At 37.8% G+C, this 17,901-nt stretch overlaps 1 protein-coding gene across 2 annotated transcripts in view; it reads left to right on the forward strand.

Annotated features, from left to right (window-relative positions):
- TMEM245 (transmembrane protein 245) overlaps positions 1-17,901 on the forward strand; it is a 74,891-nt gene that overhangs the window by 1,936 nt on the left and 55,054 nt on the right. For both annotated transcript variants that reach the window (XM_056484067.1, XM_056484068.1), the window contains exons 2-5: positions 8,586-8,703; positions 9,832-9,933; positions 10,848-10,955; positions 15,784-16,005. In XM_056484067.1, coding sequence (XP_056340042.1) covers positions 8,586-8,703; positions 9,832-9,933; positions 10,848-10,955; positions 15,784-16,005 — 550 coding nt within the window. The remainder of the gene's footprint in view (positions 1-8,585; positions 8,704-9,831; positions 9,934-10,847; positions 10,956-15,783; positions 16,006-17,901) is intronic.

Consider the following 17,901-nt stretch of genomic DNA (forward strand, 5'->3'; position numbering starts at 1 on the left):
CTTGTGTTCACTGAACTGTGGTGGGATTTTAACTGCACAAAACATTGTAAGCTCCCAGAACTCTTCAGACTTGAGTTTCTTGGGAAGATTTTGGGTTTGTGTCAAGGTAACAGATCACAGAGTTCCTGAAACAAACCAGTTGCTTTGTGAGCAAGCTGTATGTGTCTCTTTCTGGGGCTTGATAGGAGGAAAAAAGTTTTGGGCTTTCCTTTGTAAATAACTGCAACTTGGTCTGGCATCATCTGTACACTTTCCAGTGTTTTCTTAGTCCAGTTTTTTGAATTTTGCAGTTGCTTGATGTGTATTATATCAGAGCTGTAGCAGGATAATTTAATTTTATCCATGCTGCTGAGAAGCTCTGAGCTGGATCAGTTAATAGTGTCAGTTTTAACTTCAGCTAAGCACTTTAAAGCCCTTTAATTGCCATGTTACATTGCAGGGCTCTATTTACATGTATATATTCTGCTTGTTAGCTGCACAGGAATTTGGGATATTATGAGTTGGTTTCTCCATTGTACTGTTCTTCTCTGGACTCTGAATCCTCCACAGTTCCTTCCGTGTGCATGATTGTCTTCTCCCTTTCTGATTCCCTCTCCTGTACTAGAGAACTGAGTGGATGCCTATCATTAGAATTATGGGGATTTGGAATACTGATTTGCTGTTCTCTAACTAAAGGTATTTTTATGGTATCTACTAGGCCATGATGCTGAGACAGAAATTCTCCTTTTAAGTTCTAGAAAAAAAAAAAGTTCTTCAAATGCAGTAATTGTGTGTGACAATGGCATGGTAAGGTGTTCAAGAGTTTTCCTGTCCCACTGTCCTCAAATCTGGCAAAGCCATTCATGGCATTGATGAGTCAAGATTCAGAAGTGCCTGTGTTGCCATCCCTGGTTCTGAAGTCCTACCTGCAGTTCAGGAATTTGGTACCTCCATGATTGAACTTTGACTGAATGATTGTTCTGACTCCAGCCTTCTCATGTTATTTGCAGAATTCTTAACACAGAGGGCCCTGCACAAACAGCAGTTTCATATAATAGGGAAAGGGAATGTTTTTCACTATATTTTTTTTCCTTGGAAAGAATGGGAGTTAGTCCCATAGTGGACTGAATATAGTCCTACATGCTTTTGGGCTGCAGCATTTTAACTAGTTTTGTGGGAACTGTGTGTATATCTAAAAACCAAGTTCTTCTGCTATGTGGCAAGAGTTCAAACTACTTTAGGCTGATGTTTTACACTTGAGTTAATATATACCCAATGCCATCTATTCTTTATATTTTTGTCTTTTTTTTTTTTTTTTTTTTTTTTTTTAGAAGAAGAATTTACATGGTCATATTTATTTGGAAAAGTTTGTAGATCCCAGCAGATGTAAAGAATTATACAGCTGCTCTATGTTGGCTCTGAGGTTCATCTTAATAAATTAAATTTGATGTAATCATAATGAGCAGAATTCTCTGTAGTGAACTTGATTCCAGGGCTGTCAAAATCTTTCTCTTTCTTCCTTGGTATGTCACAAGTTGTTGGTCAGGCTCACAACTGTTTAGTCACGTGTGTGTCAGTGTATTTTTATATCTCTGACTGTGTTAGGTACAACTCCTGTTGTTCTGGGGGTTTCTATGCAGTTAGAGCACTTAATCAGTCTGGGCAGATCTGGAAAGACCATTGCCCACCATTGCTGTGACTGCTGTACTGGAATATTGTCAGAGTACATGTTGCCTATTTTGGCTGGTGTACAGTCTGTTCCCCAGCAGGGATTCTGTGAAAGACATCCACCAGGGAATCCTCCATTTGTGTTGGCACTAAATGTCAGTCCCCCAGCAGCCCTTGCAGAAATTCTCCAAGTGTCCTTCCTGGCAAATGCTTTGGGTCCCATGCTCTGAGATGTTTGGCTTCCACAGTCCTATTGAAGGTCACCTGTGGGGGCAAAAAAGCATCTATGTTATGTCAAGTTCACCTGATGGGGCAATTTCTCTTCCAGTAAAGGAGGGGGTTCTGATTTTAATGTGTGTACAATTTCTGTTTCTTTGAGTGTTTAGCATAGGTGGGCTTTTTTTTTCTTCCCTTTTTTCTTAAAGCAGACTTGCAGGTTTCTAAAACTTGCCAACCAACCATAAAAAACCTGAAATTCAAAACAAACACCTGAACAAGCTCTTAAGTATTCTTTCTGCTGTTTATTATGGCATACTGACTTATAACTCATACAGCCAAGTACTGAGTGTAAACACATCTTACCAAAACCACAGATTTTGGTTTGTTTTCACAACTTTGCTTGGTAGAGATAAACTATGCAGACCCCACAGGTGGCCTGTTTAAAAAACAAGATAGGAAGAGGCAGGGAAAGCCTGGGATGTTGTTAGTGTTTTCTACTGTTGTTTTTCCCTTCCACACCCACCCTCAGTTTTGGAAGAGCCTGCAGTGAGATGCCTTTCTTGGGAAGGCTGAGGAGCTTGATCTGATTTATATGGAAAAACTACAGCCTCAAAGCTGGCAGTAGCCTAAAGCCTAATGATACATGCTACATAATGTTAGATATTTATTGGTATTTATATGTATTGGTTGAACATAGTGATATTTCTTTTTCCAGCACCTCTGAAAGGAATGAATGATCATTATGGAACTGTCCAGCAAAATTTTAACTGTGCTCTATATAATAAAAGAAGGTGAAGAGATTGTGTGTGTTGAGGAGCCATCTTTTGAAAAGTGTTACCATGAAGTATGTCAGAGGAATGATGCTGTGTCTGCAGGGAAGGAATTTGATGTGCCCTAGGAAACCTCTTTTTGCAAGAGAATACGGATAAATTTGATTTTTGAATAGCATTTTCATTACAAGTTTCTCGTAAGTAGCTTTTGTATTAAGACGGGAAAAGTGAACTAAGGGAAAAGTATTCTCAACATCTATTGCTGTAGTCTTCTGGATATCTTAGATAAAATTTTTGTTTTTTCCTTAAATTCAGTATAGTAAATGTTGCAGGACTCATTGACAATAATTTTTAGCCCATGTGTGGCAGTGTTGATTTTGATGATCAGTTCCCTCTGCCCCAGGGTTCTTGTTATACCTTCATGCTTTGATCCCTTCAAAATGGGATGATCTCACTGAACAACATGTTTCTGTTTGGTGTGGTTTAGTAATATGTGTGTTTTAATGCCAGAAATACCAACATGGATATATGTCATAAACTTTCTTGTGTTCACTTTGAACCTGCTTTAGGTAAATGAAGGCTTCCTAATGAAGGGAGGAGGTGGTTGTCTTTGCTCTGAGGTGAAAAATAGTCTTAGGTGTGTGATTAGTTGGAGTTTGGGTATTTTCTTGCATGTTTGAGAAAGGCTGCCTCCATGCTAGAGGACAGGCAGTTACACACCCTTATTCTGCCAGACTCTGCACTTTATGGGATGTTTCCTTTTGTGTACTAACGAAAATGTGCTAAAGCTACATTAAATTTTGGTTCTGGAAACTGGAGTCAAAATGACATTTTCATAATTTGCCACCTACCTCTTTACTATCTTTTATATTATTTAGAAAAACATTTTCAAATGAACAGGCAGATAAAGAAAGAACTGATTTTTTTTTTTTTTTCCCAAAGGCAAACACAGTTTGGCTTTTAGCAGTGCATTTAATGCTTTGTGTCACTTCATTTTTCAATTCCAACATTTCCGCTCAGCTGTTGTTGTAGGTTCATTTTCCTTTGTCAGCCTGCACCACCACTGAGGAGGGAGATGTAGAAACAGAGGACTGGTGTCATAAGATCACCTCTTCAAACCATTTTTGCTCTGCAGTGCTGTTTTAAAAGTTTGAAAAAGTGCTGTGTTAGTGTTTGGTCAATCAATGTTTAAAATTATTTCTTATTTTGAGAAAAACCAATGGAAATCTCTATTTCCAAATGAAGATTTTGTTTTAAAATATTAAAGGGGACTGATGATGTAGTTTGGGCTTTTTTTTTTTTTTTTTTTTTTTGTTCAAAACACTGAGACTGGAAAATAAAAAAAAATAAAAAGCAGTTGAGTTAGATCAGTACTTCCATCAAGCAGTTTTAAATTTAATGCTCAGTTAAAATCCCCCAAACAAGCCAAAACATAAACCAAACTCTGAAAATCCTTGCTATATTATTTCCAAGTGGGAAAGAGCAGCCAGGGAAAAAACATCATTTCAAAATGGCCAGGGGAGAGGGTAGCGCTACAATTAGAAAAGGGAGGAGTTCAGACACTCAGTTTTGTAGGTGGTGACTCCTTAAAAGCTGAAAAATATTGGCAGGTTGGCAGGGAATATATTAAAGGAAGTAACTATTGGTTCATCTCAGTCTTCAGTGTTGTATTTACTTGAGGGGTGGTCCATAGAATCATGGGATATCCTAAATTGGAAGGCACCCAGAAGGATCACTGAAGTTCCACTCCTGGCCCTGCACAGGACACCCCAAGGATCACGCCATGTGTTTGAGAAGGCACAGGAAGCAGATGGGAAATGTGTTTACTGCTGGATGTTGGGGTGTTGGGGCAACATTCCAAGGAAGCCTAAATCATTACAGCAGCTTTGCCATCTTCTGCAGTGGGAAGATAGATTCTTCTTGCTTATTCCACTTCTGACACGTGCTTCTGTTGCCCTGTTGTCGGTGCCTTCCATATTTCTGTGAGCCTATATTGTTATAATTGAATTACAGGTAGTTTTTTATGAGCTTAGGGAGCTTGAGCTGGCTGGATGAGTGTTGAATCTGTTGTGCAGAAGAGGTGGGGCTGCCCAGCTGGCAGTAGGAGACAATGAATTGCCATTTTCAGTAGCAGTGAGTTACTGAATGTGCTCATCTGCAAAACCTTCCTCATAGAGGTTAACTTGTTGATAGGAAAAAGGGAGGGAACTGTGTAAGTAAAGAATTTTACTCTTCACCATAAAGCAGTATAAACGTTGTCAAAAGTTGAGTAGTAAGAGTTTGTTCTTGAAAAAAAGAGGCCAAAGCCAAAAGAGTGGCTCAGTTTTTCAAGTCCTTCAACTTTAACAGGAAGGGTAAACAAACTTTCCTTGACTTTCCAGCACTAAGTGTCAAAGAAAAATCACCCAAGCAGATGCTTGAGTTCAACATATAAGCTGGGTCTTTCTGTGGTGTAATTTAGTCTCCAGTTGGCAATTTAAAGAGAACTAAAGCCCTTCATAGTTGCCTTAGACATCTCTAAAGCTGCCTCTTAAATTTACCGCTTTAACACAGAAATGGATGCTAAAATCCTAGAAGTTACTCTGTGTCACTGTCTGAGGGTCTCCTTGTGCCCAAGACCACTCAGATGGACATAGGATGGTGATTCCAGGCTCAGGATATTCTTGAAGCTGCCGAAGAAAGGCTGCAGGAGACAATCGTCCGGTCTCAAGGTCTGTTTTTTATTTCTTATCGATACAGTGTTCACGCTCGCGAGCAGCAGTCTGATCAGCACCGTGTCCAGGACGAAAGTCTGCCCATGAAAGGCAGGACTTATCTTTTATACCTTAAACTACGTATTCTATGTTTACACTATCTTTCCAATACTACAATATCTTATTACTATGTCTAGTTTTGTCCCCAACCAATCTGTGATTCCCAGCATCCCTCACCAACATGGAGAACAAGAAGAAGAAGAAAGAAGACACCACACCCCAAATCCTCCATCTTGGCCTCGTGGCTGCTAATACAATCCTAAAAACTACCTTTTCTACATGCTAACTATCTAATTCACACTCTAGATTCACTTAACGGTTGCATTTCTTCTCTGAGAGAAGGCAGATGTTCCCATGGGGCAGGACCCAGCTTTCTGACCCCCCTGGCTCTATTCGGGGGTCTTTCAGGGGTCTGACGGGGGGTTCTTGCACCCACAGAGGGTTCAGAGGGACTCCCTGGACCCCCACACTCTGCAGCCTTAGCACTATTTATTCAGAAAAATAGGCAGTTTTACATGTCTAAAAGCAAAGCAGCACTTAGTTGTGAGAGATGCTACAAAATGCAGAGGAGATGTGAAAAATGAGGTCTTTGCTGTCTGTTAAGACAATGAAGGTGGGCAAGGGAAGCAAGAAGGGGGCAGCATGCAGGGTTAAACTATCCCAAAGTTATGATATATGGAAGTTGTGCATGTCTGTAAATAATAATTGTGATTGAGTAGTGATTTAAGGTCTCAGAGTACATAGTGAAAGGCATCTGCAATTGATTTCAGCTTGATAAGTAGTTGATAGCTAATGCATTCTGCAAAATCTGAATTGTATGTATTAGTTACCTGGCTAGCTGTACACTCATATAAATCAAATTTATAGGCATTTTGGCTTAGCATGGAATATTTCCAATTACAGTTTCAGTACAGTCATTGCAGTAGCTTAATTTTAGTGAAAGTAGGCAGTCTTTCATTCTTTGTTTCAATTACATCAGTTCTTGAGAATGACATATAATAGTAGAGCAGCTATTAATATTCTCTGTGGTTTTCAAGCCAAAACCTTTGGAGCCCATCCAGAAAAACAGTAGGAAGGATTATGTAACGTGCTTTTAAAGGGTTAAGGAAAAAAAAAAGCATGCTGTTGCCAAGTTAGTATGGGATGAAATCCTAGTCCATGTCAATTTAAGTTAATTTGATTTGTCAGTTGCTTTCAGCTATGAATTGTTGGAAGTAGGCTACCCTAGTTCCTGTGCAGTGGTTCTTGCAGTGTAGGGATGTCCTTGGCCATAACATCAACCAAAAGAGAGCTGATTATTCCTTGCTGTCACTGAAATGAAACTTCTTGACCCAGTCAGTTGACTACACAGTTCTTTTTACAGGGCTTCAAGAAGGTCATTATTTGATCTCTGAAACAGGGTGTCTAGTTTATTTAAAAGTAAGCTATTTCTCTATATTCAGTAGAAATAAATACTTTTACTTGGGTCATTTGCTAAGGTTTTAGAAATGAGAATTGATTAATTATTTTAACTTCAAATACAAAAAAATTATTAAATACCCAAAGCCTGATAATATTCAGCTACATGCATGGCTAAAAGCAGTGCAATGTGTTTTGCTTTGTTGGCTGTTAAACATAGGCTTATACCCTGTTAGCCTCCTACTTTTTGGTTTGTTTTTAAACAGAAAGTTTAAATCACTGAGTGTACTGAGTCTCCTGTTTGTAATTTATCATTAAATATAAAAACTAAAGAGAAAATTGGCTTGGAACTGGAACATTTATTATATAAAGATGCTGTGGGTGATGTTAGGGAGTAGGATAGTATCTTTGTGATGAGTTATCTCTTGCAATTAGAGCTGTGCTGTAAAGTGTCTTATGAGTGAATTTATGTTTCAAACCTATGCTATTAAAGGAGCGCTGCTGTGCATTTCTGGTAAAAATTTTGTTTGTGTCTTTAGTCTTGTCTAATGTCCATGGGTTGTGTTAGTTTCAGACATTTATTTTGAGTCCACCCTTGGCCATAAGCATTAAGGAACTCTACTGCTGCATAACTAATAATAATAAGTGAAAAGTTGGAGTGATCTGCTTAGATGAGAAGCATTAAAGGGTATGTATACCTTTGTTCACATACCTTAAGTGATTTTAAATTACCTTGCATATGTGATCATTCCCTCTGAAGTTACCAGGGACCATCACTCAGTGCTTGTCTGCTCAATTCAGTACAGCTAAGATTTCCTCTTCATCAATTAGATACGTGGCAGTAGTCACACAGATCTGCTTTTCACAAGGACTGTTGTGTTTTCAGCATGAGTTGTGTAGTGCAGAGTAGAGGTGAAAACTCTTCTGGTGTGTTCTGCCTAATTACTTGTTCCATGTCTCTGCCTGTGCATTCTCTCTTCTTGCAGTGATGTCTGATTCAGCAAATGCTCTTATTAGATATTCTGTTCAAACTTTATTGGGATTGATGGATTTATAAGTGCAAATTTGAAGGTGTACTTAACTGGTAATGGATAGTTCACTGAATTTGAGCCAGAAATGTCTTTAGTTGTTTATTTTAAGAATGATACAATGGGTTTTAATTTTTACAGGTTTTCATACTTCTTTTATTTTACATCCTCTCCTGACGAGCAACTTTTCAGCTCCTGTTACCTCTTCCGGTTTCTGCTTCCTTCTTCTTTCTTTTCAGCGTTTTCAAGCTCAAATTTATCTCAAGATTCTTAACTCCAAATCTGTATTGCGATTTATCTGATGAGTAGAGTAGCAAAAGGCAGTTAGAAGCAGCAAACCCAAGTTGTCACTGATGTCTTCCTGTCCTTGTTTTTTTTGAGTTAAAAAAATTGAAAAAAAATTGTGTCAGACGTCCTATAAAGACATCTGTTTTGTGAACCAACACCACTGAGGAGCAGCAGTTTTTGTAGTGCTTCCTAATGGCTTCTTTGGCTTAAGCTCCCTTTTGTCTCTTTGGATTGGAACACAGGAGCTGGCAAATTGCTCCATGCTGGAACAAGTGCTGCTGTGCTGGCCAGCTCTGTCTCCCTATGGCCACATAGGTGCTGCTGATGAACTTGTATAATTAATTAACATGTGGGCTTCTTAAAGACTTATAAACTGTCTGTGGCAGTTAAGGGTGTGTGCATGAGTGTACACACATACATGAGTACAGTGGAGCTCTCTTTTGATGTATCTATACATACCTGTGTGTATCTTTTTCTTAAAGATATGGACATTGGTGGTTGGTTACCTGCTGATGGTTTCATTCAAGTGGAATGTAAGCACTGAACGTTACTTAAAAGCAGTCTCTGTTCCTGTCTGGATTATGCTGCTCTTTCACTTAGGTGAGTAACAAGAAGTTACTATTCTGATAACTGAGGGTTCTGTAAACAAAGCTCCTCACTTGCTCCTCTGCTAAATCCGTGAAACAGTCTTACCTGAAACTCAGACTGTTTTGTCTGCTCAGTAATTCTGGCTGCATGTGTCCAGAAGGGAGCACTGCAGTAGGGAGTGGGAAGGCATCAAGATGCAGAGCAATGTCTTCCACTCCTCGTGCCTTTGTAGGTCCCATGGTTTCCCCTTACTTGGTTCCCAGACGATGTGAACTTGACAACAAGGAAAGGCTGAGATTATATGAGGCTGGCTTTAGACTTCTATTTGTAATGATATTTTCTTGAAAGCCTGCCATTAACCAAGACTGTAGCTGTAAAATGCATTTAATAGTAGTCAACAAGCATATTGGGATGATATCAGCAGTATAAAATACATTTGCCAGAAATCTATATAATATATACAAATATACATTTATACAAATATAAGATTATGGTAATCTTTTAGATTTATGTTACACATTTAATATAATAGATTATCACCTTATGTTCTCATATCAGAGTTTATGGTGGAAGGATCATGCAATTAATAGAAGACTACCATGATAGAAGGTTTCACAGTGTACCTCATTATTTACTTTACTTTAGCAGTAGGTTTCTGGGGTTGTTCTGACCATGTGGAGATGCTCTCCTGAGGTTTAAGCTGAATGTGGTGGCTTTGCATTTGCTTAAATTTTGGCAGTCTTGTATTTACTGGAAGAATAGGCAAAATCCAAGAAAAATCCCATGCTGTGGAGATCTAACATAAATACACATTTTTGGGGGGAATGTGGCTTTTCTCTGATGTGGAAAATGTTTTAGTTTTGTATGTATTTTCATGTGATTTTGAATGTTGTTTTCAAAATTGTTCTCTATATCAACATAATGTCATTAAAATTAGGGACAGTAACAACTTGGTTTGTTCATTGAGAAACTTGTTCATTTTTGCTTTCTATTCTTCCTTTAATGCAGAAAGCCTGTTTTTTTTGTGACTTTGTTTTTTTTTTGGTTGATGTGCTGCCTTTCTTGGTTTTGCTGAATGTGTAGGGTTTATTAATGGTGTAATCTTTCTTGTAAAAAATGTCCCAACACTGTATCTTTCAGCTTCTGTGGCAGGTTCCTGGAGAATTCCTGTATTTCTGGTTATAGTTGTTCTGATGACAGTAGGCATGTTGCATGAACAGCAGAATGGAAAGGAGTCTTCTGGTAAGGAAAAGTCACTATTTCTTTTATTGTTGGAGACAAAAATTCAGTTAAGTCACATGAAAATCTGGACCGTATCCCCAAAAATTCAATAGCATATGGATTGCAAGAATTTACTATAGGATGTTTAGTGTGTTTCAAAGTGGTTTACTCATGCTGAAGTGAATCTTAGATTCTTTACAGAAAATGATAGCCATGGTCTGATGTTTCTTTTCCATGATAAAGTAGCGACTCATTATTAAGCCAAATTCCTTGAGTTTACAGGTTTCAGTATGTAGTTTCAGGCATGAAGAGGTAGCCCAGGACATTTGAAATCAGAGGCTGATTTTGAAAGAAAGCAGCCCAGCAGTATGGATTTAGTAGCTCCTATAATACTGAGTATGAGAGAAACCAAGACAACTCCATCCAGCAAGTTTCCAGTATCCGGTCATTTGTTTTTAACATAATTTTTTAAAAATATGTTTTGTGTTTAGATTTTGTGAAGAATAGTTTTTTTTCCTGTTACAAGTCAGTTTTGAAAAAAGCAAAGGTGTTGTATGTTCCTGATGAAGGAAACCTTTTTCCTGTCTGGCTGTTTTAGTTGGTTAGTAAAGTTGATTAACTGGTATAATTTTTTTTTTTTTAATAATCAGACTGCCAACAACTGTGAATGTCTTGGTTGGTAGCAGTTCATTATCAAGAAAAGCACTAGGCAAATAACTGGTTTTGAGTTTTGGCTGCAGGTGTATTGTAATATTAAAATTAATAGCACTCATTCCTGTTTGATCATACTGACTATGTATAATACATACTAAACTCTTACAGTGTCTATCCATATAATTTCTGTTGCCTGACAGCTCCAATGGATATCTAACACCAAACAAAACATTTCAAGACTTAAATGTATATAAGTAACAAAAAGGTTATATATTTTACAGGGGCAGAGCTTCCTGGTCAGATGATTTCCATTGCTGCTTCAACGATTGCCATGGCAATTTCAATGACAGAAGATGAGTCCAATAATGAACATTCCTCCCAACCCTCAGGTGACTGAATACTCTGTAAGAAACATTTGAATTTGCTCTAAAGGCATGATACTGGAGGGAATTCACAAAAAAATGCAAAATAGTCCATAAGCTCTTCATTTGGTGCAATATGGTGTCCAAGTTGTGAGTTGGGTTTATCTGTTTAAAAAAAAAGTCAAGAAGATGCTAGCATAAAAGCTATCTAGCAAAGGATAGTTTATGTGGTTGTTGAAGCCCTGGCTAGAAGGATTTAATATTGTTTTATGGGGTTTTTTAGAATGAATGTGTGATTTTTTTTTTTTTTTTTTCCCTGTTCTTCAATGTTAATTATTTCAGTTTTCCTGGACTTTTGATTTGTTGGCAATTACATATTATATAGCTGGATTTCTGGCCTAGGTACAGGCAAACTGGAGGAATTTTTCTGTATATTCCAGTGAGAAAAAAAAACCCACCACTTTAAATATGGCATGCTCAAAGTCCTGACTATAATGAATTGACTTGATTAATTTTCGCTTGATTCACATAATACTTTCTCTTGAAATAATGTAATCGGCTTAAAAGAGTTCAGACAAAGTTTCTAGATATCCATCATTGATTTTGAACTTTACCATCTTTTTTTTTTTTTTGGGTAAGACTTTGATGAAATGTGATAGTAGAAAATTAAGCAATTACTGAGATCTCTGGAAATTGAAAAGTTTCATCATTTCCTGCAAATCAGACTAAACAGATCATTCTATTTGACAGAATGTGAACTTCCAAAACCTAATTTTTAAATGTAAAAGTGACAGCTTTAAACAACTTACTCTTATTTTTTTTTCTGCATTTTACATGACAATCATCAATATAAACATAGAAGCCTATGGAATTATGTCCTGAAATTTGAGATCAGGTCATTATGGTGACAGTTCTCCTGTATTTCTGATCTTTAATTTTGGAAATGGGAATTTTTTTTTTTTAAGCTGAATTTTGAAACCTGGAAAAGTAACAGATGCCCACAAATGGGCTATGTAAGTGGTTGTATTCTTTTGTTGCTATTTTTTTTAACTTACCAGTTCTTATTTTTTCACTTCTATAAAACATTTTCTTTCTGTTTTCAATAAGAGATAACTACAGCAATTTTTCAAAGGTGTGGTTTTTTGACTTTTCTTGAAACAGCTAGCTAGATGAGAGTTTGTCTTGTGAATTCTGTTGTTTTCCTTCACAGCAGAAAAAAAATATAAAAAGAGTTTTCTTTTAACTCCTAACAACAGTTAAAATAATTCCAACAATCTGGTAAAAATTAGTATTCTGTTCTGCAATATATTAAGCATAATTTTGGCCATCTTTGGTTTGGATCTTTTGTGAATGGTGATGAAACATTATTCTTACAAAGCAGAAATTTTTACCTAAGGCTTAAGAACTTACAGCTTTTTTGGTTTTCCTGAACAACCAGGCTTAAAGTTATTTGCTAAAAGACCATGAGGGGCTATAAGTTTTTTTTTCCTGAACACTCATGTTTTTCCATTTTTTATTGTTGAATACTGGTATTTAGTGCTGGCAGCGAGGAGTTTAATGATGCCAGTTCTTGTGGTCTAAGTGGTCCTTCCTGGTCTTCCAGGAGTTTCCAGTGTATGCAGCAAAGAAGTCTGCAATTTCTGGAGCAGATATCACTGCAGTACTTTGCAGAGAAGATTCTATTGTCTTGTTGACTTTAAATATGATAGCTACTAAAATCCTTAAATGAAGTCATGACTCTCAGGTTCCCTTTTGCCCTCACTTTTTTTGTTTTAGAAAAAAGCACAAGAAATGTTTTCCACATGAATTTAGAAAAAGGTGTGCTTCTTCATGAAGGAGTACCTTCATCTGTTTTCCTAACTTATCCCCTGCATAGTGATACAGACACCTATATCACCTGGGGAAGAGAATAATTCAAAATTCTGTGACAGCAAGAAATTGATGTGACAGAGAACATATTGTGTAATGAAAATAACAGATCTTATTAAGACAGCCTGGAAAATTTGCTGTCTTTGTTGTTAAGAAAAGTACCATTCATTCTGATTTTGCTAGAGTTTTTTCCTGAGTGTTGTGCTAGCTGTTTAGACTGTCACACTTTCATTAGTTGGAAGATAGAAAGGTATTTTTCAGGCTTCACCTTTCAAAATATCATGAAGCACACTAAATGGGATTTTCAGAAACCAAAGTTACTCAAAATCACTGCACTGACAGTTCTTTTTTTTTCTGTTTGTGTTGACAAGGTGCTTATGCCTTGGTTTGCAGAGCATATCTTGCCAGCAGAAGGTGACTTTTTTCACTGACAATTTTGGTTCTTTTCTGGGTGGATCAGCTTTGTGAACTGGTTTATGAGAGCCATATGAATGGCAGCTCTGATGCAGGCCTGTGTTTGTCACGAGGAGAGCGCTGGGTCATTGGTAGTGACAATTTAGTTTTGCTAAAAGTGCTGGAGAGCTGCATTCTGAAAAAGCTTTCTTGCCTTGGGATCCCATGGTAGTTTTTTTTTACTTTTTTTCTCCTTTTTTCCCTTTTGTTTGGGTCATTTTTTCCCCTTTTTCTTTTCTTTTTTTTTTTTTTTCTTTTGTCCTTTTTTACTCCCTCATCTCTTTTGCCATCTGTTTTGTTCATCTGTGTACAGTCTACTTACAGGGAAATTGTAAGAAGGCTGATTGCTACAGCTTTTAACATTGCTGTTATTTAATGAAATCTTTCTTCATTGGAAAAATTTGTCAATCAAATTTTTCACTACTAAAAGAAGGAATGTTCTTTTTTATTTCCTAAAGGTGACTCTACTAAGGAGTTTTTGGGCAAAAAAAATATTGTATAACTTTAATCTTAGGCATAGACTTAAGCTTATTATTCTGTTTTGGCTTTTTAGCGTTTCCTTGTGTTTGATTAATATTTGAGTTTCTGCTTTTTCTATTGTTACTTCTTATGTTGATTATGTTAATTTTGGAGCAAAACAATAAGTGTTGAATAAATTGAGGGGAAAATTCTTCATTATGGGTTTACTGCTTTCAAATTTGTGTTACTTTAGTGTATCCATTTGTTTCTGTTAGTACTTTTCTGCTTTATTATATATAGACTGAGAAGTACAGGGGGATCATAGACCCTCTTCTATGTGGCAAAAATACTTTTTCTTTTTAGGAAAGTATCTGTTTACAGGTAACTTTTTCTCTTCCTCACAAAAACTTGTTTGTAGTTTGTGTATTAGGGCTGGCCATCATCCCATTGAGACGCACACTGAATTGCCGAGAACCTCCCCAACTGAAGCTTCTGCTGTTCTTAGCTGCTTGCAGAATTCCTTATTTCAGGTTGCATGCCGTTAATTCCTTTGTGAATATTCTGAAGTTCCACCAGATAGATACCGGCTTCCAGCTGATGTTTCTGTCATCATCCCAGTGCAGTCCCAGCTGTGTGAATCAGTCGATTTGCACTGTTGTCTTGGTGTGGTGGGGATATGTTCATAAGCTGTACAAGTAGTTCCACTTGCCTGTAGAGCACCAGTCCAGGTTTCTGCAACGAAGGAGAAGTGTGTGAGGGTACAGTTTGTCACTTACTGTTACTGTATGACAAATGGGGCTTGTCTTTTTGGGTGTTTTAGCTGTCATGCTTTAGGCTAGAAATGGCTTCAGTGACACACTGCAGCTAAAATAACTGTGTTGAATACGAGTTGTCTGCTGTGCATGTAGTATGTTGTAGTAGTTCTTAAGCAGTTTTTCTTCTTGGGAGAAGATGTGTCTGTGGCACAAGTCCAGTGAAAGAGTTGTGTTTACCAGGTGTGTGGTATGTACCAGCATATTAAATTGCCTTTTATGCTTCAGCACAGGGTAACTTTTCAGGTTTTCCTGTGTGTGCATTCCTCCACTATGGCTGCAGGCTCTTCTCAAGCAGTGATGTGTGGGAAGTGTGTGCATTTCAACAGCAGTACAGAGCCTCAATAAGTGAAAGTTAAAACTGGTGTTCTCAGGGAGAGATTTTACACAGAGTGCCTGAACATGGATTTGGTGTCATCCAGCAACTGAAAGATTAAATCTATAAATTGCCATGCTCTGCATCCAAGAATTTTATTTTTATTATATTTTGCATGAAAATACTGTTTTTTATGTATACGGTCTTTAACACATCAGTTTACTTTTTTTAATTTAATTTCTTGTTTGCTAACTTATGAGTAAGAGACTGACAACATTTGTTATCCACTAACTTGTGCTTGATGTTACTAATATTTATTACACAGAGCAAGGAATTTAGGATAGTGTGAGTGCTGCTGTTTTTGTATTGTGAGTGATCTGGAAAAGTAGTAATGAGACAGTGGTAAGATACAAGCTTTCCCTTCAACGTACACTCTATTTTTTGTTCTGTTTCAATGAGTTTTGAGCAAATCTAAGATTCCTTTCTAAGTACTTAAAGTAAAGGAAAGTGAAAAATTTATTTAAGACTTCATATTTCCTCTAGAAGTTAATTATATTTTGTGTTTTTCATGGTTCTTTGATAAAACATATTTGGCTTGTAATTTACCTGCAGTGACAGGAGCCCTCTTAGAGGCTGTAGCAACTTTTCATTTCTCCTCCTCTCAGCACTGCTTGGCATGGTGATGCAGAATATGGGAGAATTTACACAGCCTTGTTCCAGCTTTTCAAAATCAGTGCCAAAGCTGTCTCAGTCTTTTAGAGAAATTAAAAGAAAAAAACCCAACCTCAAAACAAACAACAAAAATGCAGCCTTCTGCTGCTGTCCCTTCCTTCACCCCCACCTTCCAAAAAAAATAAGGTAATTTGGGAATAGGAATCATACTCTATTTTTTGGTGAATATTAATGTGATAATTTCCACTTCTTTGTTCTCATGTGTTTGTTTTAGGAGCAACAGCAGAAGGTGATCAGCCTCCACCTCCACGAGCTTCATCATCTTTCAGCACCTCCTCTTCATCATCTGGGAACAGACAAAGACCTGAGATTGGCTCTTTTCTTAGAAAAAAGAAAACTAGTGATATTTACTTTGTTACTCTTGTGTGGGCCATTGTCATTGTTCAGATCTGGCTAAATTTTTGGATTGTGCAGCTATTGCCAGTGCCTTTTGCAGGTAATAATCCAATTGCTCTAGAAATGTTTGGCATCATGTTAAATAAAATAAGAGGAAAGGCTTGTAGGCTTGTATGAGTTGTAACAACTTTTTCAAGACTTCTTAAGACAAGATGAACTGTGCTTCATAAGGGAGGTGTGATTTGCACTGTCTATTACTATATAGTGGACAAGCCTGTTAAATTGCTTTGTCCATTGACTGTTGTAGTCTTTCATATTTTTGCACCTCTAAATGAAGAATATTTTAGCTGTTATTCACTAGTGAAGTAGAGCTCACATTAACTTTTAATTTCTTTAAAATTGTCACAAGGTAAATTTGGTTCCAATTTTAGCTCTGGGGTTAATTAGCTTTGTTGTCTCACCTCTACCTGCATCTGTTCTCTTATATATCAGGCAAGAATTGGAGTAGTTATAATACCTATTGAAAGATATTATTTTGAAACTGGATGCAATTTTTTCCTCTGCTCTTCTGGAGGAGTGAAAAGGGAAGATGGGAGCTCTAGGAGTATGTGTGAGCTACTATGAATTGGAAGGCATTTTTTCCCACCCCCCTACTGTAAGCAATGTGAGTTTCCTAGTTTGCTTGGATTTTCTCTAAACTTCAGTTAAAATGCTAGTTTTCAGCATTTTAAAATCCATTTAACTCTTGAATGTAGCTGTTTTCTGTTTTACTGAGTGTGGTGGGTTGACCCCAGCTGGTGGCCAAGTTCCCTCAAAACCCATCATTCTTCAGTGTTTGAATGTGGGCTTATCCATGAGCTGCATTCCCTTTAGAGAGGTAGGGGCTCAGGATTTTCCTTATCCCTAGGCCACAGTTCCTTCAAGAGGTGTACCTGCTCCAGCATGGATCCTCTGCTCCACCATGGAGCACTTCTGCTTCCCTGGCCTTTCCAATACCTCTCCTCATCCCTCTGTTCCTTTCTCCCCTCTTTTTCTGGGTTTCATCTTCTCCCTGCCCAGGGGTTTCTGCCCTTCCTTAGATACTTTTCCACTGAAGCCCCACACTGCCTGATGGGTTCAGCTTTGCCCAGTGATGGATCTGCTGTGGAGCCACTTGGAACTGTGTCTGGCACAAGGCAAGCCCTGGTCTCTTCCCATGGAGGCCACCCCAGGGCCACTCTGCTACCAAAACCTTGAGATCTGTGCACAGTGCACAAAGCTACTGTAAACCATCTGGAAACTGTGACTTGGGGTCATACTTAGAGATTGGAAGGGCTGTGAACTCCGAGGCATGGAGAGAGGAACAGCTGCCCCTTTGGCTGTGGCAGTGTAGCAGCAGTAAAGGGTAGTGTGATGGCAGGACGTATAAATAGCTGAATGCAGGGTAAGAGCAGAGAGGGGTTTGGTGCCTGAGTATCATGGGAGATGGCAATCACAAGTGAAAATGGAAATAAACATTAGACTTATCAGAAGCAGAACTTATGTGGCTGGTTCACTGAGAAGTCAAGGTATAACTTAACCACTGTTCAGAAATGCCTACATGTGAGGAAAAAGGGAAGCAGCAGTTCTGCAGTTCAGCAGACAGCAGTCAATAGTCTTAAGCTTGAGCCACACAAGTCTAGATTAAAGTGCATATCTATAAATGAAACAGATGATTACTGCTCCTGACATTCATTAGGTCTAAAATAACTATCCAAACAATAAACTCGTGCCAAAAGAGGAATTACTTTTGTGAATATTTATGACTTGTTGCCTTAGCAGTGACACTGGGCCATGAAGTGCTTTTTCATGGTGTATTAACTGAATCATCAGAAAAATACTACACATAGGCAGTATAATGATGAACAGAGCCAAATTTAGAACAGTGGATTACATTAAATGTCAGAATGTGACATGGCTAAAAGAGAGGTAGCAGTAAAAATATTAGGAAAATAGGAAGGCTAATAAAGCAAGTTTC

This window comes from Oenanthe melanoleuca, chromosome 2 (assembly GCF_029582105.1).
Source record: "Oenanthe melanoleuca isolate GR-GAL-2019-014 chromosome 2, OMel1.0, whole genome shotgun sequence".
Classification (NCBI taxonomy): Eukaryota; Metazoa; Chordata; class Aves; order Passeriformes; family Muscicapidae; genus Oenanthe; species Oenanthe melanoleuca.